This window comes from Cetorhinus maximus, chromosome 26 (assembly GCF_964194155.1).
Source record: "Cetorhinus maximus chromosome 26, sCetMax3.hap1.1, whole genome shotgun sequence".
In the NCBI taxonomy this organism is placed as follows: domain Eukaryota; kingdom Metazoa; phylum Chordata; class Chondrichthyes; order Lamniformes; family Cetorhinidae; genus Cetorhinus; species Cetorhinus maximus.
In genome coordinates, this window is record NC_135904.1 from 1,786,686 (window position 1) to 1,813,326 (window position 26,641).

The 26,641-nt window shown below is 41.7% G+C and overlaps 1 protein-coding gene across 1 annotated transcript in view; it reads left to right on the plus strand.

Annotated features, from left to right (window-relative positions):
- The first annotated feature begins 6,358 nt into the window (after positions 1 to 6,358).
- The window catches only part of agbl1 (AGBL carboxypeptidase 1), a 191,382-nt gene continuing 171,099 nt past the window's right edge, over positions 6,359 to 26,641 (plus strand). The window contains exons 1-5 of the mRNA XM_078529973.1: positions 6,359 to 6,843; positions 14,642 to 14,705; positions 22,928 to 23,074; positions 24,064 to 24,195; positions 26,194 to 26,287. Coding sequence (XP_078386099.1) covers positions 6,787 to 6,843; positions 14,642 to 14,705; positions 22,928 to 23,074; positions 24,064 to 24,195; positions 26,194 to 26,287 — 494 coding nt within the window. The 5' untranslated portion in view covers positions 6,359 to 6,786. The remainder of the gene's footprint in view (positions 6,844 to 14,641; positions 14,706 to 22,927; positions 23,075 to 24,063; positions 24,196 to 26,193; positions 26,288 to 26,641) is intronic.

The following is a 26,641-nucleotide window of genomic DNA, read 5'->3' on the forward strand; positions in this document are numbered from 1 at the left end:
CTTTCAGATGAGACGTTAATCAGAGACCCTATCAGTCCTCTCAGTGTTAACAGGATCCAAACCGGTTGGTCAAGCTGAAACCAAGACACAGAGCTTTTCTTTAACAAGAGTATATTGACTTGTTCAGTCTCACAGCTCTCCTCCCACACAACTTAGTGTCCCAGCTATTCCCTATTTATAGGTGCTCAAAGACAATTGCTACCCATCACCTGTTTCTCTTAACTTTAGCAGTGTAAGTAACATTAATAATATGACACTCAGGTGGGTATAAAAGATCCCATGGTACTATTTTGAAGAAGAGCCGGGGAGTTAACTCTGCCGTCCTGGCTAATGTTTATCCCTCAATCAATATCACACACAAAAAAACAGATTACCTAGTCATTATTGTTTGTGGGAGATAACTGTGCACAAATTGGTTGTAACATTTCCTACAAGTGACGACACCTCACTAGCTGCAAAATGCCTTGAGATACCGGTGGTCATGAAAAGTACTATATAAGTGCAAGTCTTTATTTCTTTGAGAGACACAGTCTAAGTGAGTGTCATTCCACCTGGGGCAACCTCATGGAGAGGGAGGTCGGGGAGCTGGTGGAGGAGAGGGACTTAGTAATGGAACCTGTCACTGCTTAAGTGAACCAGCAGGATGTTAAATTCCCTTTTCTGGGCCGTTAACAACACTGGACTTTAGGGACCTGTGGCCCTTATAATAAGCCATGCTAAGGCACAAATGGATCAAATTATGCTGTATGACATTGTTCTTAATTTTATGGAATAATAGTAACAAGCTCAACATGGCAGGCACATTGCACACTCACCCTTAAATCCACAGGAATATCTGATTGGGGGAAACTGCATCTTGGTAAAACCAGACCCTGCCCAAAATTCTTGCCCTGTCCATACAGATTTATTTACCCCAGAATGGAGGAACTTTAAGGCTCTTCAATTAAATCCAGCTTCTTCAATGATAATTTAAAATCAACTAATGTCACCTCGGTGACTAAATCCTTAATCTGTTACAAGGGGATGTTTAACATTCACACAAGTGCCAGGCGGAAACCATCTCCAACAAGAAAGAACCTAACCATCTCCGCTGGACTTTCAAAGGCATTACCATCGCTGAATCTCCCGCTATCAATATCTTGGCGGTTACTATTGACCAGAAGTTGAACTGGGCTAGTCCTATAAATACTGTGGCTAGAAGAGCAGGTCAGAGGCTGGGAATTCTGCAATGAGTAACTCACCTTCTCACTCTCCAAAGCCTGCCCACCATCTACAAGGTATAACTCAAGAGTGTGATGGAATACTCCCCACTTGCCTGGATGAGTACATCTCCTACAACACGCAAGAAGCTTGGCACCATCCAGGACAAAGCAGCTCACTTGATTGGCATCCCATGCAACGCCTTCAATATTCACTCACTGCATCACCAATGCATGGTGGCAGCAGAGTGTACCATCTACAAAATGCACTGCAGCAACTCACCAAGGCTCCTTCGGCAACACCTTTGAAACCTGCGACCTCCAGCACCCAGAAGGACAAGGGCAGCAGATGCATGGGAACACCACCATCTGCAAGTTCCCCTCCAAGTCACACAGCATCCTGACTTGGAAATACACCACCATCCCTTCAGTGTCACTGGGTCAAAATCCTTGAACTCACTTCAAGAAGGCAGCTCACCATCAATTTCTCAAGGGCAATTAGGGATGGGCAATAAATGCTGGCCTAGCCAGTGAAGCCCACATCCTGTGAAATAATAAATAAATAGAAAAAATTGAGCAAGAAGTGTTGCATCTTCTGTTCAGCAGGAAACAATTGTTAAAGAAATTCTCTTTTAAAATTCAAGTTTTGGAACTTTGTGCCTCCAGTTCATTCCCCATTTGCTGTTCAAACTGTTTATTTAATACATAAGATGACATCAAATGTAGTGCGTTGTCTACCAGTCTTCCATTGCTGGCAAGTAGCTAAAGGCTACATCATCGTCAAGTAACAAGAGTTTTCATTGCTGGCGAGTGACAGGAAACTCCATCACTGGCAGAGCAAATCAGATGGAAACATTGTAAATTTTATGGTTGGACAGTTTGCCTCCTCAATGTGATATGCTTGTCAGTGAGTCACATCAGAAAACACACTTTACAGTATAGCATGGTAGTATTTGAATTTTGGGATCAGGAAGATATGGAAATGGTCTTTTCCAATCATTTTCAGTAGTGAGGGAGAGCTGTATTGTTGCAGGAGCCATTTCTCATCTGAGACATTAAACTGTGGGCCCTCAGGTTGATCCTGGGCTGGAGCTTTGGCTCCTACTGGGGCCAGGATGAAGGCAGTCGGGAGCTAAAAGTGGCATTGCCAGCCAGTGTGCTGGTTCCCCGGGTCCATCTCACCTCCAGGCCATTTTTCGCAGAGATGGAATGGGGGCCAGCAGTGCTAACTGCCCTCATGTGGTGGGTAGGGTAGTGAATCAGACAAATTGAGAGTCTAATTGAGGAATTTTCCAGTTGGCCTCTAGTGCTTCTGCAGGTAACAGGAGCCAGTTTAACTGCCTGGAGGTGGCAGGCAGTGGCGGGATGTCCGGCCTAGAAGTCCTCCCTGCAGGAGCAACCACAGGTTGCATCATAGAGGGCTTCCCTCATCCTTCCCAAATCAGTGGTGACCTGGCGGCTGTATCTATTCCTTAATGAAAGATTTTAAAGATTTGGAGAGAGGGGCCGGCCAACTGCTCATTTCAAGCTGGAGGGCCTTTGATTGGGCTCTCCTGTTTCGAGAGCCCACCCGCTATCCTTAATTGGGCAGTCCTCTGGTCCTAACTGGCTACCCTGGGGAAAACCACAGGTGAGTGACTGTTGTCCCCCAGTGGCAGATTCAGAACCCGGAAATGGTCCCGACCTCTGTTTCTGTGGTAATCTGAGGTGCGATATACCTTTAAGAGAATGTGAGCAGATTGATCACGTGACTGTAAGACCCAACAGCTGTGCAGCGCAGGCTACAATGTTAATGTTAGTTTAGAGTGGGGTCTGGTTGGAGAAGCACACGTCATGTTAGTGCTCTGTTGTCTGTGTAAATAAATAGCATGTGCTTCACCTCATAATGGTCTCTGTGTCTACAGTATATTGTTATCGACAAACCCACCGACAGATAAGCGTGCAACCGGTACGCAAGCAAAGCGACCCCACAGTGGAAAATAACAACTGGTGATGAGGAAAAACACGACCAGTCGACAACACCAAAGAAAACCGCGAAAACTCAACTGAAGTAAACCAGCTGTGCCTTGCAGGCCGATTGTAAGTACAGCCCTCACCACAGTCGTTGAAGTTATCTCCCTCCAGTACAATTTGGCCACATCGAACCGTTTGATCAGACCACTGATGACTGGTCACATTATATTTAACGCCTCGCGTTTTTCTTTTTGACCAATGACATATCGGGGGAGGAGAAGAGGTGAGCGATCCTCTTATTGACATGTGGCAGTAAAACATACGGCCTAATTTATATTCTAACAGCACCTAATGCCCCAGTTCCAAGAGCTTCTATGAGTTGGTGAATCTTGTGAAAAGCCACTTTCAGCCGAAACCCTCGGTAACTACCCAACGTTTTAAATTCAATTCGAGGTGTCGCGCCCCTGGGGAGACAGTCACTCGCCGTGTAGCAGCCTTGAAACAACTGACAGAGCACTGCGAGTTTGGAACGTCAATTAATGACATGTTAAGAGACCGATTAGTATGTGGGATTAACGAAGACGCCATTCAAAAAAGGCTGTTGTCAGAAATGAATTTAGACTTAAGCAAGGTGCTGGAGTTGGCGCTCGCAATGGAAAGCGCAGTTAGGGACTCAGAAGCAATCAAGGAGCACAAAATGGCGCCGACCTTTGCGTCGGGAGGGAGGGAGGCACCGGTTAGAAATGGCGCAGAAGCACAGGGCTCCGCGGAAAGGCGGGAACCAGCCACCATTAACCAGACCAACAAAAACCAATGGTTTAATGGATAAGACCCACATTAATAATGGCAGAAATGGAACCAGAGCCTGCAAACGAACGACAACTTAAAAGAACCGAGTGTTTCTACTGCCATCGCAATGGGCACATTATGCGATATTGTAAAGACAGATTGAGACAAAATTTCAAAAAGGCAGGAATCGTGAAATTTATATAATGGAGGAACCAGAAGTAACAGAGTCAGATATTTACTTGCTGCACAACTCAAAAATGGATAAAACAGAGCCAATCTACGTGACAGTAAAAGTCAACAGAAAACCCATCTGAATGGAGGTGGATACAGGGGCATCCACAACAGTTATAGGAGAACATATTAAGTATCTGAATGGAGGAGGCCACTCATTAAAGCTGGAAAACTCAGATGCTAGACTAAAGACATATACTGACGAAGATATATGAGTAAGAGGTATATGCAAGGTCCCAGTACAATATAGAAGCCAGTCTGCTAATCTACCCCTCATGGTGATAGAAGGCAGAGGACTGAGTCTCCTCGGAAGAAACTGATTAAGAGAGATTAAGCTTGAGAGGTTACTGAGATCTCAATCAGAAGCAGGAAATGCTGCTGTTTGGAAAAAGGAGCATGTAAATACTCAACGGAAGGAACTCATAGGGCTTAGTGTTCGAGTTGAAGTCAGTAACCTCCAAAAAGAAAAGGGAAACCTGTCAAAAGACTTTTGCAAATTGCAAGAGTGCCTCAGATTCCAATTTGTACCACTATAAAGGTATGAGGAAGAACAGGAAGATTTCAGCACAGCTCTGGCTGAGATGAAGAATCAATTAGCCAAGAAAGCACAACAATACTTAATTCTCCAGGAAACAGCAAACAAATACAAAATAGAACTGGAAGAATCAGCTACGTGGAAGCCAAGAAGTTTTAAAAATAGAGACCCCTGAGTTTTCAAAGGAGTTGACAGATGAGGAAATGCTGGAAGACTCAACCACTGAGTTCACTCAAGTTGAGCTCATACCTGAGCCTAGTCTGGCCAATAGGGAAATTGAAAAGAAGGCCGAGATTAAAGTCAGCGCTGCCAAGAAGAAAACCCATCAAAAGAAGACACGTAGAAAAAAAAACGGAATTACTAACAAGGCCTTGGAATTTTTTTTACATGACAGTCAGTGGATCATTCTGTATTGAGTTTAGACTTGCCCAACATCCTAATTCTCAAAACCTGCCTGACAATTGCCTTTCATATTGTTGAACCAGGAGGCGACGGGGCCCGAAAGAGTGTGAAAACATTCCCGTTGGCATCTACACCACAGGTAGAAGGAACTCCTCTTGCTTTGGAAGTACCTGTGGGACCCGTTGAGCCTGGGAGAGTTGAAGAGGCAGACTTACAGGTTCCTACTGGGGAGCCTAGTGGACAGATAACTCCTGAGAGGGAGGCCTCAAATAAACCATCCGAAGTTGTAGAACTACGACGGTCGACATGTTTGACAAAGCCTCCTGAGAGACTGAATTTGTAAATAGTTTATTTATGTAAATAGTTAATATATTGTAAAATGTGCCTTCAAGTAAAGGGGGAGGCATGTGGTAATCTGAGGTGCAATAACATCTTTAGCAGCATGTGAGCAGATTGACCAAGCGACTGTGTGACCCAATAGCTGTGCAGCGTGGGCTACAATGTTAATGTTAGTCTAGAGTAGTGTCTGGTTGGAGAAGCACACATGTCATGTTAGTGCTCTGTTGTCTGTGTAAATAAATAGCATGTGCTTCATTTCATATTGGTCTCTGCGTCTGCTGTATATTGTTATCAACTCACCCGCCGACAGATAAGACTGCAACCTGTCTGCGAGTAAAGCAACCCCACAGCAGAACATAATAGTTTCCTGTCCCCAGAGGGAAAATGCAACCCCCCCCTCACCAATGCAATATTGCAATTGTGTAAAGAAAATCCCGTCATCCAAGCAGACATTTATCCCTCAACAAGTGCCAGTAAGAGCAGATTATCTGGTGATTTATTTCACTGTGGTACCTGACTTGTGCATTTCCCAACATAAGAACATGATCTAAACTTCAAAATTACATTATTGATTGTGAAAATCCATTGCAGTCGATGGAATTAAATATCAAATGCTGGGAATAACAGGCGACTGATCTGATACTACCCATTTTGTGTCAATTTCCCACCCTCTCCTGTTTAGTGGCTACTCACATTTGTGTAATTTTTTTGCTTCTGCTGTGCTGCACTTTCACTTAATGTTCCTTATCCTTTTTATCCTTTGCTGCTTATTACACTCTGCATTTTGATTGACAGTAACTATCCTCCTGGTTTATCAATGTGTTCCTTGTTCCAATCGTTGCCCTGGTAGCGAGGGGGAGGGTTAAAAATGGCAGTAGAAGTAAGTTTGACATTAGTCCTACCTAAAGACAACATTGCAGAGCATGTTGTGTCTAATTTCATTTGGAGACAGGGATGGAAAAGTGTAGACGCTGCTTCCCTTTGGGATTGATAAACAGCGCTCAGCTGGGAATGCAGTGAGGTTGCCAGATCAGCTTTCCTGTCCTTCTCTTGTTCCTTGGTGAGGGCAGTCCTCACACTCTACTGCTGGTCGCTTAGTGTGCAGCACTTTGCTATTTTGTATTCAGCACTCATCAAAAATTTTGCATCAGAAAATTGATACCTCCCTTTGTGCCAGAGACAAGTGATGTCAACCTCTGATCTGCCCACAAAAAGCAACTGCCCAGTCTTCTCCACAATTTCAAATAAGAGGGAGAGAGAGCGAAAGCTCTTGTGCTTCTGTTTTGAAATCTGAAATACTTTTTCGTGTCTCTCCCTTGGCTACAGAGCACGGCAGAGATGACTTCTGCCTCAGGAAATTCAACAAGCTTGGAAATTCTTCTTTCAACGCTCAAGGTAAGATGCCTTTCTCATACTTATCTCTTTTGTGTTCAGATTCATAGATACAGTTTTTTTTACAAATTTGGAAAGATTGAATTGTCCTAAGCTAATGGGTTAGGTAATGCTTCATTTAAATTATTTCAATGTGAGAATGTGTGCATATACTTAAATGTAATCAAACTGGGGTTATGTATCTGCATGTGGTTACAGGCAGCTCGTCTTCAAAGCAGAATAAACGAGTTTGAAATTGTTCAAAATTATTATTTAAGGATAAGAAATAGAGGAAATTCCTGACCCCAATGTTCACTGAGTGAAATAGCATTGTTCAGCTTGTAGGAAAAATTATAATTCCAAATTTCTCTAAAAACATGCTCACTTTCACTTCTTTACTTCAAATTGTTGATTTGTTGCTGGAAGAAACTATCGATCAGGTAATGTTGTTTATCACATTTTCTGTCAACCTAGGCAAGTGGTAAAGGAGTTTAAAAGACTTTTTGGCAAATGCTGAAATGAATAACCATTTAGTCTATACTGTGTCAGGTCACCAAATCTATTTGTGCAATGAGTTTTAATTTTATGGGCGCTGTGGTGTTAGACTGACAATTGTGTATGTTGGATAAATCGTATTTACATAATTGTGGCCCTTATAAATGTTGGGGACTGTACGTAGGAAAAGAAGAAGGCCATTCACTCCTTCAATCCTGTTCCACCATTCGATTCGATCATGGTTGATGTGTACCTCAATTCCATTAGGCACCTTATCTCTAGTTTCCTTTACCTAATAGAAATCAATTGATCCACAGACTTTTGTGAGAGTGAATTCTATAACTGCCACAACCCATTGTGTGAATAAAGGCTTCCTAATTTCAATCCTAAATGGTCCGGTTATAATCTTAGGGGACATGGTAGCATAGTAGTAATGCCTTTGGACTAGAAACCCAGGTTAATGCTCTGGGGACATGGATCCAAATCCCACCATGGCAGCTGATGGAATTTAAATTCAATTAATTAAAAAAGACTCTTGAATTGAAAGCTAGGGCTGATTAATACAGTGGGGGCGGATGGCTCGCTCCTTCAGAAGCAAGTCAGTGGGCTGACCCGGCCTGTAGCCATGAAGCGATGTGGGCAGGCTTCACAGGGCCAGTGTGAGTGCCCCTTATTGGGGAGGAAATCACACGCTCGGGCCATCAGCCCTGGCAGCACCAAGAGCGGCTCAGTGGCTGCTGCCAGAACTGCAGGAGAAGAAGGAAGAAGGTCCATGGGTCACCGGAGTAGGTAAACCTGGGGTCTTGGGCAGGGAGGGTTTGGGCAAGCCAGGGAGGGGGGGGGGGGATGGGAAGGAAGTGGCAGTTTGATCTAAGAGGGGTCACCCCCACTGATTGGCAAAGGGCAGCCCCTGAAGAACGAACCCACTTAGTTCACTAATATCCTTTAGGGAAGGAAATCTGCCATCCTTACCCGGTCTGACCTACATGCGACTCCAGACCCACAGCAATGTGGTTGACCCTTAAATGTTCTCAAGGGATGGGCAACAAAAATTTTGGCCATGCCAGTAACATCCACGTTACGCGAATCAATGAAACAATTTTAAGAATTAGCATGACCAAAAATCATAGCAACATGAGCTGTGGATCGAAGAGAATGCATCTTATGCAACAATTTTAAGAATATATTTGTATGTTTCCTGTGACATTTTCCTGATAAGAATTCACAATTAAAGCAGCAGGCTGAATGGGATTAAAAATTGAATCCACTGGCAGAAAAGGTGGGGAGGTAGAAAAAAGATTAAGGTGTAGTGAGGAAAAAAAAATTAAATAGAGGCTGGAGATGGAGGGAATGGGTGGATACAAAAATGAAAGGATCAGAGGAATAATTAAATTTAAAACTGAGTAAGGCTTGTGCTCCCCTCTACACAGCCAACAAAATTATTACTGAAGGAAAAGAAAACAGTGATTTCAGAAGTATTTTTCAAAAAGGATGCACAGGTAGCAGTGGCTTGTAAAGATCAGCAGGGGCATTTAGCCAGAAGGAAAACTGAATAAAATGGGCAGAAAAAGCCATGAAAGGAACCAAACCGTCCTTGAGAGGCTTGAAATATTATTTGAGTATCCACAAGAGGCTGCAGGGGATAGCAGGGCTGCCAGGGAAGATATAAAGGGTACTGGGCAATCATGAGAAGTACAAACACCAGCAGAGCACTAATTGGAGAGACTGTGAGGAAAGAGAATTGAATGAGCTGATAGAAGCAATAAAGATCCGGTGGCTCGAAGAACAAAACAAAAGTGGGAAACCAAGAAAGGCTGAGGAAGTCCAGCATTAATGAGGACCGGGCAACATTTGTAGCTGGTCTTGGATGGAGCATGGCAAGGGGCCACATGGCCAAAATCTGATGAAACAGGTGAAACAATGGCTTGAAAGCTTGTAAAGGGAAAAAGTAAAAGGATTAAAAAAAAGCTTGTGGAAAGCAAACTAGATGCTGCCATCCATCTGTCCAAAAAGGCAAACAATAAAAGATTGTGAATTGCTCCACTATCAGTGGCCATGCCTTCAGTTGCCTAAGCCCCAAGCTCTGAAATTCCTTCTGCCTCCTTAAGATGCTCCTTAAAATCTACCTCTTAGGCCGAACTTTTGGTCATCTGGCCCATGTGACTTGGTGCCATACTTTGTTCATAATGCTCCTGTGAACTTGGGCTGTTTCATTATGTTAAAGGTGCTATATAAATATAAGCTATGGTTGTTGTTGTTAATACTAATCTGTTTTTCCATAAACAACAGTTGTATATACAGCTTCACTCCTTGCCCCTTATAAGATGAGGGGGATCAGCTCGAATTTACTTGCCTCTTTTTGAAGATTTCACTGCATTTGATTGAAGTCCATTCAAACACCAGCTCTGAAATTTCATCCATTTCATACTTGGTAAATTGCGAAAACTCATTGGAAATATGTAACTGCTGGCTTCACCTGAAAAGAAAAACACAGGCTGTGATACCCGTGACTGAAACAGTCACAAAGGTTATCTACATTTGAAAATTGTACTGGAGTTTTTTCCTAGCCTGTTAACAGGGGAACAATGATGACAATCTCTGTAATAAATGGAACAATATTGGCTGATGCCTTTTTTAAACTCTCTTGTACAGTGCCTGAGTTAAAAAGGCACCTACCAAGCTAAAAGGACTGTGATTCACAAACGTAATGCCTGAAGGAGAAAAAGGATAATACATAGGCAAAGGGTCAGCTGCAGAAATGTTAGAGTGTAATGAAATCACTTTTAATCTCATTTTGCTACACCTGTTTGAATGATTTCACTGCTCAGCAATCTACACCCCGAACTGGAGACACAAACCATTACAAAGATCAAGCTTGAGAGACAGGTGCAATATATGATATACCAACAGAGAGCAGACATTTAGCGCAATTAAAAGCAAAATACTGTGGATGCTGGAAATCTGAAATAAAAACAGAAAATGCTGGAAAAACTCAGCAGGTCTGGAAGCACCTGTGGAGAGAGAAACAGAGTTAACGTTTTGAGTCAGTATGACTCTTCTTTGGAACTAGAGAGAGGTAGAAATATAAGATCAGAAGACCATAAGACATAGGAGCTGAAGTAGGCCATTCGGCCCTTCGAGTCCACTCTGCCATTCAAGGAGATCATGGCTGATCTGATAATCCTCAACTCCACTTTCCTGCCTTTCCCCCATAACCCCTGATTCCCTTGCCCATTAAAAACCTGTCTATCTCAGCCTTGAATATACTTAATGACCCAGCCTCTGCAGCCCCCTGTGGTAAAGGATTCCACAGATTCACCTTCCTCTGAGAAAAGAAATTCCTCCTCATCACTGTCTTAAATGGATATGATGAAGGTTTATGCTGTTGAAAAAGGGGGGAGGGGCAGGTGGAACAAAATAGAAGGTCAGGAATAGGTTCGAGAGTGGGGAAGATTAAATGACAAAGATGTCATGGAACCCAAGACAAAGCGAGTGGTAATAATGGTATTAAAGACTAAAACATTAGTCCAGAGTAGGTGTTAATAGCCGACAGTGTAATTATGTCACTGTGTCTTTACAATGATTTATCTATGTATGAGTTTCCTGGTTGTAATTTTTTAATGTGGAATCCAACATAAGCTAATGAGATATAAGCTCTTTTTTTGCTTTTAAGAACATTGTGTAAAATGAAGCTGGCTAACCACAACTCAATTTCTACTTTGTATAAACACACAGCACAGAACTACCAACAAGCTGACAGAGCTATTTATTAGCTGGCATTCCTATTCGAATAAGGCTGATGAGTGAGCAATAATTCAAACTTATCCAGTCCTGTGTATCTGATTCTCTATATTTGATGTTTTTTTTTGAAGTTGAGTGCTGGGAGTTTCTAAATCTGAAATGAAAGCATGACACATGCCCAAATAAAAAAGCAGCTAAAGCTGACAAAGCTTTTTTCTAATAACTCAACCAACTCTCCAAAAGACCAACAACTCACGAGCAACCCTGACCTGCAAAAACAAAAAATTATACAAACTTTGTAATGTGAGCAGTAGGTATGCACAACATTCCTTCATTTGTGCAAGCGGGATAAAGGTATCATTTCTGGAGGAAAGTTGGGATCGATGCTTCCCAAATAATTTTTGGATTAAAAATTGTCTATCAGCTTATTTTAAGCACTTTAACAGTCAACAATTAATAACTTCTTAATTTAATAAGGAAAGCAAAGTAAAATGTGGAATAGCACCATTATACAAGCAAGAAATACTTCAAGTCACTCTCCCACTTCTATCTTCCCAGTTAACAAAGGTATGCTACCCATTTCAGACCCAGTGCAGTGACAATGTGTACACCATCCAACTCCTCATTTCTTTATAGAGAAATTCTCTTTTCCTCTAACCTTGCCATTCATACTAGCACTTGTCTCCCTCTCGTCATTCAATTTCACTTGTGTTTTACTCCTCTAACGAAGTTAAAGACACACTTCTTCGAATTCCCCAGTTTAGCCTCATATTCTTTCCTCCTCTTCAGAGTCCATGCCTGCACTCTTCTTCCTCTCATCCCAAAATGCCACTTCCAGCTTTACACCTCTACCCACCCAAGCACTTAACTTCTGCCCCTTCCTTCTCCCTTTCTTTAGCATGCATCCCTCTCCACTCTATTGCCATTCATTTCCCTCCCTTTCATTGCCATCTATTTCCCCCTTCCTCCATCCTCTGTTCCCCTTCTCTCTTTCACTGCCATCCGCTAACCCCTCTTTTTCTTCGTTATGCTTTCATGGGATTTGGGCATCGCTGACAAGGCCAACATTTGTTGCCCATCCCTAATTTCCCCTTTTTGAACTGAGTGGCTTGCTAGGCCATTTCAGAGGGGGTTAAGGGTCAAACACACTGCTGAGGGTCTGGAGTCACATGAAAGCCAGACCAGACAAAGATGGCAGATTTCCTTCCTTAAGGAAGGGCATCTGAACCTCATTTTATAGAAGGTTCTTAAACGTAAAAAAAACTTTTATCGCAATAGTTTATGCTGGATTCCTCATTGAAAAATTGCATATAGGAGACTCATATGTATCAAATCATTGTAAAGACACAGTGACAGATATAATCATACTATTTGTCTGCTCTCTGTTGGTATATCATATATTGCACCTGTCTCTCAAGCTTGTTCTTTGTAATGGTTTGTGTCTCCAGTTCGGGGTGTAGATTGCTGAGCAGTGAAATCATTCAAACAGGTGTAGCAAAATTAGATTAAAAGTGACCTCATCACACTCTAACATTCCTGTAGCTGGCCCTTTGCCTATGTATTATCCCTTTTCTCCTTCAGGCATGAAGTTTGTAAAGGCCATTAGGGAACCCAATGAGTTTTTACATGGTTATCATTATTGAGACTAGCTTTATAACTCTAGCCTTACTAATTGAACAACACTTGCCATAGTGGGATTTGAACCCATATCATTAACTTGATCTGTGAGATTATCAGTCTAGTGACATTGCCACTACACTATCCCTGCAATCCAAGTAACAGCTCCTCCTGCTCAAGCCTAGTGGTTTATGCACCACTTTCCACAGCAATGGCCAGGCTTAAACTCTTCGTATATTCCAGCCAGAGTTCCCACCTACATTACATAGAAGCTTCAATCCCAGGCATTAGATCTGAGAGTGGAAGAGAGAGGACATGGGGGCCCATCTGGTTCATTAGTTATCAAACTTAGGAAGTAATGGAACCTAGCTGAGCTGATTGTTGCACTAAATATTGACACACCGATGAAATTATTTTTTGACCTTCAGCATGAAAATATGCCCCTCAAAAAACCTGTATCAAGTCTACAAATAAAACGATGCAGATTGTTATAGTTAATGCAACTTGAATGAATAATTGATGGTAAAAATATTTCAGGGTTATGGGGAAAGAATGAGAAAGTAGGATTAATTGTTTAGCTCTGTCTGCAAGTACGATGGACTAAATGGCCTCCTGTGCTCCATTCCATGCTTTTAACTCTCAGAAAGAAAAAACAGTTCGGACCAGTGCTCTTATTTCCCAGTTTTTACTGGTGTTCCATTTTAATGTATGCAAGATCAGTTCAGACCATTATTCTTAAATCCCAGTTTTTACTGTTTTTCCCTTCTGGATTGTCTCCTGGCTGTACACTGAAGATTGCAAAGAGACAGACTTGTGGACACATCTTCCTCGCATCACCCCCAGGCTTGACTAATAACAAATCTGCAAAATTTGCAGCTCATTGACAATTTGAAGCTAGAAGACAAACTATTTTAAAGATGGTTGGCCTGCAAAGAATGTGTGAACTTCACTGGCTGGTCTCCAGAGAGCAGCAATTATATGTTTGTTGCAGTTTATTTCCAGTCTAAAAGCCAATTAAGTTTGTTAGACGTCTGGATGACAAGTTGGCTGGCTCTTGATGCCAAGTGCTGATTCCAGAATCTACATGGGATCGCCAAATGATTGCTCCAAAACCTTTTAATCGGCGCTTGGGGTGACTGTTAGAGGAAAGGGTATGAGAGCAAATGGCACTGAGGCTTCAAAATACTGAGCATGGCTTGTGCTTCCCAACGTTGTGCATGTTCTAGCTTTTTCAAGCAGAGTCTGTATGGAAACATCAATTATCATAATAATCTACTCTTGGAATGAGGGTCACCCATTTTAGAAATAGATCAAATTTAAACATTTTGGACTGCAACAAACAAAGGGAAATGTTATTCATGTCTGACTGAACGTTGAGGCAGTGACCTGGAGCTGATTTATTCTCCCCAGTCCCAACAGAAAGAAAGACTTGCATTTATGTAGCACCTTTCACATTCCAAAACACGTTACAGCCAATGGAGCACCTTTTATGAAGTATAGTCACTGTTGTAATGTGGGAAATGTGACAGCTAATTCCCACAAACAGCAATGTGATCATGACTGGATCATTTGTTTTTAGGATGTTGATTGAGGGATAAATATTGGCCGAGACTCTGGGGAGAACTCCCCTGTTGTTCTACAAAATAACATCAAGGGATCTTTTACATCCATCTGAGAGAGCAGACAGAACCTCAGTTTAACGTTTCGTCCAAAAGACAGCACCTCCAACAGTGCAGCATTCCCTCAGTACTGCACTGGAGTGTCAGTCTTGATTTTTGTCCTCAAGAACTGGAGTGGGATTTGAACCCACAACCTTCTGACTCAGAGATGAAAGTGCTACCAACTGAGCCCCAGCTAATACGCAGGAAGCTCTTTAATGGCATCCTTTGTGATAGGGTTGGGGGACTTGACCGTCCACAGAGGCACAATCCTGTTTAGGTATCATTTTGTTTTGTCTATCTTGTCGCAGAGTTCGCATGATGTGCAAAGTACTCTCAGCATCCTGCAAATTCTGGATGAATTGCTGTCGGCAGGTGAGTATGTGATGTAAAATTCAATCACCATTCACTAATCGCATGGAACTCCTAGTTGAAGGGTACCACAGTGAGTGCAGATTAGGGTAAATAATCTTATTGTAACATTTTTCTCCTGATCCCTTCTTTTGGTGACTATGCAATGAGCTGAGATGGGAATCACAGACGTCTCCAACAATGCAATTATGTGAGTAGCTGTGGTCAGTTACTTCCTGTGTATGGGAAGTATCTGGCATTCATTCAATATATTCCCTGGTAGCACATTTGACACTGTCACATCATATCACTCAAAGGACAGCTGGCTGGAACTGCATTACACAGCCCCACAGTTACATTCTTTAATCTCTTTACAGTAGCCTGTTCCCTAATTTTAGATTGTAAAATGAGTTTCAGTTCACTGATTTGATATTAATGGACATGAAGCTGATGGTGAGGAAAGGTATGTTCACCTTTCTGTGTCTTTGCATTCTCAGCACACAGCTAGGAATTGTTAATTATTTCACTAACCATATCATTCTATATTACTGGACTTGCAGACCAGACAGGAAGTTTTGAAAGCCATTTACTTTAAAAAAAAAACTTAAACAAAACAAAGAATATATCTATCTGATCCCTTCCCCTCTTTTGATTTCTGTCTTTCCACATCACATGTTGCTGGATGACCCAGCCTGAGGATGCCTCAAAGGGATGAGCAGCACTGGGTATATTTTTCTTTTTCTGGGATGAGTAACTATTTTTACTGGCTCCTCTCTCCATGGCTGCATACTGAGAAAAGCAATTCAACTACAATGTCAGGGCAGCTCTAACCTCTCGAATGCACATACTGTGCTTCGTGGGAACTCCAGGATGCTTCCCATGTCCTGGATATCCATATGTGCAGGAAATGTCATCAGTTGCAGCAGTTCAAATTCCAAGTTTCAGAGCTTGAGTGGCAGTTATTGTCATTGCGGCACATCCATGAGGTCAAGAGCATCATGGATAGCATGTTTATAGATGTGGTCACCATGCAGCTTTAGAGTATGGAAGGACAGAGGCAATGGGTGCCCACCAGGCAGGCAAGAAGAAACAGGCAGGTAGTGCAGGGAGTGCAGGAGTCCCTGAATGCATCTCACTCTCCAATCACTATTTAGCTTGGTGTAATGATTTAAGTGATGGCTCACTTGGGGAGCGTAGCCAGAGCCAAGTCCATGGCATCACGGCTGGCTCTGCGAAACAGGGGGGCATGAAGAAGACTGGAAGAACAATAAAGATAGGTGATTCGACAGTTAGGGAAAGAGATAGGCATTTCTGTGCCTGCAGACATGAATACAGGATGGTATGTCACCTCCCAGCTGCCACTGTCAAGGATGTCACTGAATGGCTGCAGAGTACCCTGAGGGGGGAGGGTCAACAGCTAGCAGTCGTGGTCCACATCGGTACGAAAACATATGCAGGAAGAGGGATGTTGTCCTGCATCCTGCAGTCAGAACTTAGGGAGTTAGGTAGGAAATTAGTAGGCGAGACCTCAAAAGTAGTAATCTCTGGGTTATTCATGATACTACGAGCAAGTGAGTAATGAAATAGGAGGATAAAGCAGATGAATGTGTGGCTAAAGCTGGGGCAGAAAGGAGGGATTTTGATTCCTGGGTCACTGGGACCAACTCCTCGGGGGATGTGCCCCGTTCGGGCCAATGAGTTGCACTTAAACAGAGATGGGAACTATTTACTTGCGGAGCGATTTGTTTGTGCTGTTGGGGAGTTTATAAGCTAACTTGGCTGGAGTGTGGGAAGCAGGAAGTAATAGTAGAGAGGTGCAAAGAATACTGGGAGAGACAGATAGTGCAAGGAAATAGTAAGTTATAATATGGTTTCAGAGTAAGAAAGTGATAAAGCCTAACTTAGGGTTATTGTACAAGACCATGCAAAGTGTGGTATATAAGATTGGTGAGTTGCAGGCACAGATAACCACGTGGAAATATAATATTGTGGCTATAACAGAGAGCTGCCTCAAAGAAGGGCAGGACTGGGTATTCAATATTTCTGGATACCAGGTGCTCAGGAAACATAGAAAAGGAGGGAAAGGTGACAATATTGATTAAAGAGCGCATTGCAGTGCTGGAGAAAGAGGATGTCCCTGAGTGGTCAAGGATAGAATCTATTTGGCTAGAGCTAAGGAACAAAAAAGCTGCAATAACATTGCTCGGTTGAGTCTATAGGCCACAAATTAGTGGAAAAGGTGTAGAGGAACAAATTTGCAAGGAAATTACAGAGAGGCGCAAGAATTATTGTGTAGTTATAATGGTGGACTTTAATTAAAATGGGGGCAGAGAGGGGCAAGAGTTCCGAGAGTGTGTGCCATAGAATTTTCTACAGCAGTACATTTCCAGTCCAACAAGAAAGAAGGCATTGCTGAACCCTGATTCTTGGGAATGAGGTGGGCCAAATGGATCAAGTGTCAGTAGGGGAACATTTAGAGGACAGTGATCATTGTATCATCAGGTTTGGGTTGGCTATGGAAAAGGACAAGGAACAATCCAGAGTAAGAATAATTAATTGGAGGAAAGCTAACTTCAAAGGGGTAAGAATGGATCTGATCCAGATAAATTGGAACCAGGCAAAACTGTAATTGAACAGTGGGCTGCCTTTAAAGAAGGATGTGATAACAGGACACTTAGAAAATATCAAAGGGAATAGACAACGTCAACATGGATTTATGAAAGGGAAATCATGTTTGACAAACCTACTGGAGTTTTTTGAGGACGTAACTAGCAGAATAGATAATAGATAAGTGGATGTGGTGTATTTTGGATTTTCAGAAAGCTTTTGATAAAGTCTCACATCAGAGGTTAGTGTGTAAAATTAAAACACATGGAATTGGGGTAATATATTGGGATGGATTGAGAAGTATTTAGGAAACAGAGAGTAGGAATAAATGGGTCTTTTTTGGAGTGGCAGGCAGTGACTAGTGGGGTACCACAGGGGTCAGTGTTTGGGCCCCAGCTATTCACAATATATATCAATGATTTTGATGAGGGAACCAAATGTAATATTTCCAAATTTGCTGACGACATGAAACTTGGTGGGAATGTGAGCGGTGAGGAGGATGTTAAGAGGCTTCAAGGCGATTTAGACAAGTTGAGTGAGTGGGCAAATACATGGCAGATGCAGTGTAACATAGATAAGTGTGAAGTTATCCACGTCAGTAGGAAAAACAGAATGACAAGGTATTATTTAAAAGGTGATAGTTTTGGAAATGTTGATGTACAAAGGGACCTGGGTATCCTTATATACCAATCACTGCAAGCAAGCATGCAGGTGCAGCGAGCAGTTAAGAAGGCAAATGGTATGTTGGCCTTCATTGCGAGAGGACTTGAGTACAGGAGCAAGGATGTCTTACTGCAGCTGTACAGGGCCTTGGTGAGACCACATCTGGAGTATCGTGTGCAGTTTTAGCCTCCTTACCTAAGAAAGGGTATACTTGCCATAGAGGGAGTGCAGTGATGGTTCACCAGACTGATTCCTGGGATGGCAGGATTGTCTTTTGAAGAGATTTTGGGCCAACTAGGCCTGTATTCATTGGAGCTTAGAAGAATGAGAGGAGATCTCATTGAAACATATAAAACTCTGACAGGGATGGACAGACTGGATGCAGGGATGATATTTCCTCTAGCTGGGGGGGTCTAGAACAAGGGGTCACAGCCTCAGGATATAGCATAGATTTTAGGACTGAGATGAGGAGAAGCTTCTTCACTCAGAGGGTGATGAGCCTGTGGAATTGTCTACCACAGAAGCTGCGGAGGCCAGGTCACTGAATATATTTAAGAAGGAAATAGATTTCTGGACTCTAAAGGCATCAAGGGGTATGGGGAGAGTGCGGGAGTACGGCATTGAGATAGAGGATCATATTGAATGGTGGAGCAGGCTCGAAGGGCCAAATGACTGGCTCCTGCTTCTATTTTCTATGTTTCTCTGTTTCTAAGGAATAGTTTGGGCAGAGTCAAGGTATATTCCCATGAAGGAGAAAGGTAAGGAAAACAAATCCAGATCTCCCTGATGACGAAAGAGGTAGAGATTAAGATGAAGAAGTAAAAGTGTCTTCGTGACAGATGTCAGGTGGATAATACAACTGAGATCCAGGTTGAAGATAGAAGGTCAGAGGGGATGTGAAAAAGTAAATAAGAGAAGAAAAGAAGGAGTATGAGAAGAGACTGGCAGCTAACACAAAAGGGAATCTGTAATTCTTCTATACACATTTAAATGTTAAAAGAGTAGTGAAAGGAGGAGTGGGGATTAGGGACAAAAAAGAAGATTTACACATGGACGCAGGGGGCATGGCTGAGGTATTAAATGAATTCTTTTATTAGGAACAATGTATGGTTTTAAGTTTAATTTATATTTTGTATCTGGGTGTTAAGAAAGACAAAACCCGGTTTTAGTTTCATTTAGAGATTTTTGTGAACCGGGTGTTGGGAAGTCTGTGGCTGTTTGTTTACATGCATTTTTAATGAGGTTTTACAACCCTTGAAGTGAAGAGGTGAGTTACCAAGGGGTTAGTAGTTTAATGAAGTTAAAAAAAAGTAGAAAAAACTGTGCTGTTGCCTAGTGACAGGAGTCCAGAGGCACACAGAGAGACAGGGAAACACAGAAGGGCAGTCAGTTAGAGTGTGTGTAACAGAGAGTGCAGACAGTAGGTCTAATCTCTCTAATAAGGAATCCTGCAAAACTGCTAGGAAACTGAGTTTAGGTAACCCGTATGTTTTCTCTGAAGTTGAAGTAATAGTGAGTTTAGATTGCAGTTTATGGGTGTCTCAGGGAGAGATACCAGCTGAAGAAAAGCATCTAGAGAATGTGCAGCAGTCCACTGGAAGAAAACTTCTTGAAACTGAACTAACCCAAGAGACCTTGGTGCTGAGATAATGGTAAATCTTCACTAGGGTTTTGTGTCGATAAGGGTTGCAGGATAAAAGGAATAGTGTGAGTTTGAAGCATTTTCTTGTATCTGTATTGCAATCTTTCTGACCTTTATGTGTGGTGTCCTATGATTAAGTTTTTCTTGTTTAATAAATGTTTTATTATTTGTTAACAGTATACGAGCAGACTCTTGTGAATGTGTTCAGTAACTGACCTCCATGGTTTCCAAAAAAAAACAAAGTTAGGATCTACCAAACCAGGCTTCACTCTGGGATCTGACTTGTCCAATATTAACATCAGCTGGGATCATAACACTTTGCATCTATGTTTATCAAGGAGAAAGATGCTGTGCAGGTCATGGTGAAAGAGGATGTAGTTCAGATGCTTGCAGGGTTTAAAATTGATAAGGAGGAGGTATTGGTTAGGCTGTCTGTACTTTAAGTTGATTAGGCACCAGGACCGGATGAGATGGATCCAAGGATACCGATAGAAGTGAAAGTGGAAATGCAGAGGCACTGGCCATAATTTTCCGGTCCTCCTCAGACTCAGGTGTGGTTCCAGAGGATGGGAGAATTGCAAATGTTACACCCTTATTAAAAAGGGGTGTAAAGATAAGCCCAGTATCTACAGGCCAATCAGTTTAACCTCAGTGGTGGGGAACCTTCTAGAAATGGCAATTCAGCACAAAATTAATAGCTACTTGGGCAAACATGGAAAACCAACATGGATTTGTTAAGGGGAAATCATGTTTAACTAACTTACCTGAGTTTTTTGATGAGATGACAGAGGAGTTTGATGACAGTGATGCCGTAAGTGTGGTGTACATGGATTTCCAAAAAGCATTTGGTAAAATTCTGCACAAGAGACTTGTGAGTAAAGTTAGAGCTCATGGAATAAAAGGGACAGTAGCTACATGGATAGGAAATTGGCTGAGTGAAAGGAAACAGAATGTAATGCTTAATGGATGTTTTTTGAACTAGAGGCAGGTTTATAATGGAGTTCCCTAGGGGCCATTATTAGAACCCCTCCTCTTCCTGATATATTTGTGGACAGTATAAAACTTAGAAGTATTGTGGACTGTGAGGAGGATAGTGTAGAACTTCAAAAGGACATAGGTTGGTGGAATGGATGGACAAATGACAAATGAAATTTAATGTAGAGAGTGTGAAGTTATTCTTTTTGGAAGAAAGAGCATGGTGAGACAATATAAAATAAAGGGTACAATTCTAAAGGGGTGCAGGAGCAGTGGGGCCTGGATGTATATGCGCATTGTTAGAATTACGAGGTTTATAAGCTTATTATATTTTGGGACTAGCTTTAAAATTAGGGTAAATGAACGAGTTCATGTGACCTGTTCTGCAGTCTGCCTGACAGTATGTCTGGGTAGTTTGATTGTTAGAGATCAGAAGAAGGCTTAGATTGTTTAACTGAGGTGAAGGTGCAAAGTATTTATGCTTGGAGACAATGGCAGCAGTCTCTGAGTTTACCATGAGTAGATCCTAAGCCTTCCAAAGTCCAAAGGAAGGTGTTGGAGGCATCAGGTTGTAAACAGTTGTGCTATAAACTGTCCATTTACTTCTAAGATGAACAGGAGTTGTGATCAAGAATAAGTAATTTGCATTTTTAACTAGATACAAGACTAGTGTGGTTCACGTTACCACGGGAAGAGGGCAGATGAAGCCATTTTTGAGATCAGGTTACAATATTCCCTACAAATCAATGAAAATCACAGACAGACAGACAGTTCTGTGTGGACAGCAGAGAGAAAAGGCTACTTGACTTTGCGGGCTACCACAGCCGGATGTGGGAGGGAGATAATCCCTAGTCGAAGAGGAGCATCCTGCAGCCATTCCACAGATTCCAGGAGATTTGTTCTAGCATGGTAACAGAAGGTGAATCATTGGAACAGGCTTTGCTGCTGGTGGTGGATTTAAGGAACTCTCTGAAAACCGAGGAAAGCACCTGGAGACGGCCACTTGAAGTTACTACTCAGTGAAACAGGGATACGGGAACCCATTGGAAGCTGGGGAAAATTGTTTACCATTTGCTTTAAGGGCTGTAATTTTGTGGGAAGTACTATGTGTGATAAGCATAAAAGGAAAATGTTCCTCTCTGAAGTTTAAAGTAAAAGTTGCCAACAAAAAAAAAGTGTTTAGTCAATAGCGCTTTTAGTTATTTGTTACAGTAAAAGTTTTATAATGTGAAATCTTGCCATGTCATTCTTTCAGCTGGAGACTGGAAGTTTGAATCCTCTTTTAAAAGTTATCCGTCTCTATGGAGATTGTAACAGTGTAAACCATCGCAGGTGGCAGGACAGGTTGAAAGAACGGTTAATAAAGCACACAGCATCCTAGGATTTATTAATAGTGGCATAGGGTACAAAAGCAAGGAAGTTATGTTAAACTTGTATAAAACACTGATTCGGCCTCAACTGGAATATTGTGTCCAGCTCTGGGCACCACCCTTTAGGAGGGATTCCGAAGCACTAGAGAGAGTTCAGTAAAGATTCATGAAAATGGTTCCAGTGATGAGGAAGTTCAGTTAAGTAAATAGATTAGAGAAGTTGGGAATGTTTTCCTGGGAGGTTGAGAGGAGATTTGATTGAGGTATTCAAAATCATGAGGGGTCTGGACAGAGTAGATAGAGAGAGAGACACTGTTCCCATTGGTGGAAGAATCGAGAACCAGAGGGCACAGATTTAAGGTAACTGGCAAAAAGAAGCAATGGTGACATGTGGAAAAACTTTTTCTGGATCTGGAATGCACTGCCTGAGAGTGGTTCAATCAAGGCATTCAAGAGGGAATTGGATTATGATCTGAAAAGGAAGAACTTGAAGGGCTATGGGGAGAAGGTGGGGGAAGTGGCACTACTTGAATTTCTTTGTCAGAGATCCAGCACAAGTACGATGGGCTGAATGGCTTCCTTCTCTGCTGTAAACATTCTGCGATTCTGTGGTACAAGCACAACCTCACTTTCTGCTATATGCAATAAAATAATTTATCAGGCAGAAACTACCTCAAATTAAAGCCAGACAAGGGAATGAAAAGTGTGAGATGATCCTTGGGCAACATTCCTTTTTCAATCAGAAGCTTCTTAGAATCATACAGTAGAGAAAGAGGCCAATCGGCCCATTGTTCTTGTGCCAGCTCTTTGAAAGAATTCACATCATAAGCCTCTCTACCTCTCCTCCTTCTTTAACTAAGATACCTGTCCTGGTATCTTTGTTTTGCTCAGTGTCAATTTTTGTCTGATTTTGCTCCTGTGAAGTTTTTAATATGTTAAAGGTGTTAAGTACAAGTTACTGCATTTCTTTAATCTGTGTTTTGTTCCAGGTACATTCAAACGGATCTGTTACATGATTTCTAAGGGGGGCAGTGAGGCGTTGTTACACACTCTAGTGAATATGACCAGAATATTTCCTCCAAATTACAATGTCCTCTTACCTCTAATGCACTTACTTGTCAAAGTTGGACAAAGAGGTAAGGAATAGAGTTGAATATTTTATTTTACATTTTGGCATTCGCGACTTTACAAAAGTAACAGCAGAGATAAGGTAATGCTATGGTTTGTGTGAATTTCCAACAAAGCATCTGCCAAAGCAGCACAAAGGAAATTTGTGACAAATATAATGGTACATAGGATTAAAGGGAATGTGGTCACATCGAATGAGGATATGTGACAGGCATATCCAGAAGGCTAAAAGCAGAACATACACATAAAAGGAAGCTGCTCCAACTGGAAAGCTGTAGTTAGTGGTGTTTCATAGGAACATCCCTTGTGCACGACACTGATGTAATTACCTGGAATCAAGACCTGAGAAGCAATATAGAAATTTGCAGGAAACACCAAATTAGGAATATGACAATTTGTGTCAAATGCTATGAGGATTGCAGGAGGTAAGTTAATAGGATAGGTAGCTGTTGGCCAGTGTGAAGTAACACCTTTTAAAAGTAAAAATGATGGGAGAAACTATTCTTTAAATGGTGAGATTTTAAATGGAGTAGACAAACAGAGATCATTTTGTCAACATAAATTGGTAAGGTCATAAAAAAAGAATGCAAGATCTTAGATTTTGTATTTAGAAACTGAAAAAAAAAGCTGAGAAGTAATGGTAAGTTTGTATAAGACCTTAGTTAGGCAACAGATATAGTTTATGTGAATTCCATGTTGAATATTGTGTACTGTTGGACATAAAAGCAAGTTGTTTTAAAAAGGGGATTATTAAGGTGTATGGGGAGAAAGTGGAAACATGAAGAAAAAACACGAGTGCAAACCTGATGCATTGAAATAGCTTCTTACGTTTGGTGATTCTATAACATTTCACTTTCATGATGCGAGCACCACAATGGCCAATAAAACAGACATCTGAAAATCTGTCTCAGTGCTATTTTGATTATGGTATAGGGGCATGATTAAATGTCACTGCATCTGGGGTTTTATCAAACTATCTGATGACATTTTTTCACAGACAAGCGGTTTGGACAGAAAGCTCAAGAAATTGGAGCCATTAATGAGACCCTGAACCTGCTGAGGCACAGTATACCAGAACCCAAGTACGTCACTCCCTGTTTGTGGGTTCTCAAGATCTGTGCGTCTAGTGGTAAGTGTCACTGAAGGTCACAAACTTGGAAACTTTAAATGACTTCTGCTATAAAGCTCTAGTGTGACCTATAATAATTAAGAACTTCGTAATGGACTCCAGTATTCCTGCCTCTATTGGCATCAGTTTTAGTGGAATGCAATTCTTATAATTGTACCTCCTGAGCTTGTTGAGAAATTTGAATCATATTAGCTGTCTCTGCAAGCACACCAATGCTGCTTATCATATTAATGTCAGTGTTTTTGAATCATTTCCTCTGGACTTCGTGTAATATAGCTTAACTCCTCTCCCTTCACCCATGACTGAGTGTTCCTACTTTACTTGCCTACTTGGAAAACACTGACCCCTTGAATAGTTAAAATTATCGTGAAATATTCACTTAAGAGTCTGTACTCTGATACCCATTCTTTGATCAAAGATGTTTGTGATCCTTAATATTTTATTGCAAATTTGCTTACAGGAGGCTTTCCCATTTCCCACATCAATATTAATTTATTTCACACACAATTTGACCATATATATTGTCACTGAATCACAGAATTTTAACAGCACAGAAGGAGGCCATTCAGCCCATCGTGTCTGTACCGGCTCTCCAAATAAGTGTTATGACCATATAAGCAACAGCCCTGCCTTTTCCTTGTACCTCTGCACATTGTTTCTATCCAAATACTTATCTAAAGCCCCCTTTAATGCCTCCATTGAACCTGCCTCCACTACAATTCCAGACCTGAACCACTCGTTGTGTGAAAAAGTTTTTTCTCATGTCACTTTTGCAAATGTTTTTCCTTCAGTTCAACAAATATTAATAATAAAAGTAAAATACTGCAGGTGTTGGAAATCTGAAATAAAAACAGGCAATGCTGGAAATACTCAGCAGGTCAGGCAGCATCCTCGGAGAGAGAAACAGGGTTGATGTTTCAGGTCTGTGACCTTTCTTCAGATATAAAACATTTAATGTTTTCTACTCTCCTGTCTCTTGTACTTAATAATGTAAGTATGTCATGTTTTGACATTGCCTTTTTCAATAAATATAGCTATTAAATATTTCTAATATTACTGTCCAGCGTTATATACCTGTTATCGATTTCCAATATTGTTGCCTTGTGATAATGAGCTGTTGTATATTTCTCATATTACACCTCTGCAGTATGTGTCCAATTCCTGATACCAATTCCAATGTGTGTTCTGATCCCAGCCTGTTTTGCCTGATACACATCCCTTTCTGGGGATTGTTCTGCCAATGTTGACCTCAGGCAGTTGTACGCTGCCCTTGTCTGATTGCAGATGCTTGTATTCAATAAATGACTGGTCCAGAGAAGTATTACTCAGCAGATATTTGACCCCTGAGCTGCAATGTTTGAGGGAACTGGCCTTTCCCTGGTTGGAGGGAAGATCATCAACAGGGAAGTCACCACTTCTCCTGCTGGCTGACTTCATAGGATGTACGGCACAGAAACAGGCCATTTGGCCCACTCAGTTCATGATCTCAGAGTAGTTTTGATAATACTAGCAGGAGGTGACCTGTCATATCTTTCAATATTCTTTGCCGTTCTTCCCAGGGAGTATTTTTACTCATCCTGATAGCTATGTAATGGACAGAGAACCCTTTACAGATTCTCTCAGCTATTGGCTCTGTCTTCCTGGTCTCCAGAAGATAGCAGACTTGACCATACTTGAGCTTTAAGGCTTTAACTGCCGTACCAATGTACTAAACAAAAATAAAATGAGTCAATGATAGAATGAGATTAAACTAGGTGGCTCCATTTGCAAACAACATTAGTACTAACTTGATGGGCTGAATGGCCTGCTCCTACACTGGAACACACGCAGGGCAGGGTTAATCCCTACCTGAATGTGCACAGTAATATCATCTTACCCAGGTAGTAAACTGCTTGGCCAATGCTGAATCACCCTGATAATCTGGTCAAGCACATGGTACCACCTTGACCTCATCAGATTTTGTTTGTGAATTTGATATATTTGTTGCTGTCTTTACAGTTGCAACTGGTGCTGCATTGGGTAAGAGTGGACTTTTGAGTCTCCTGTTTAAACTGATATCTCCATATACAACCAGGAACACAAAGGCTATAAGGTAAGGATTGCAACCTGCCACAATGTAACTGGGTTAAGCTAGTCTTTAATGTACAATTTGCCTCAGGGCAACCTCTCCCTCCTTGTCCGAATGGCTGTGTTTTCAACTGATTCACTGTGATGGTTAAATGAACAATAATAGTATTTAGTATTAAAGCCTTTCCATCATTCTGTCATGTTCTGTCCGAGGGCAGGTTCTAACTCAAGTCTCACACGTGAGATTTTGAGCCATCTGCTGTGGAAGAGGCACCGAGTGGTTTCTGGTCTCTGTTCTCACCACTTTTATCTTTGGTTTACCTTTTCCCAGGTGGACCGCTACCTCGGCTAAAAAGGCCCCACTTACACTTTATGATAG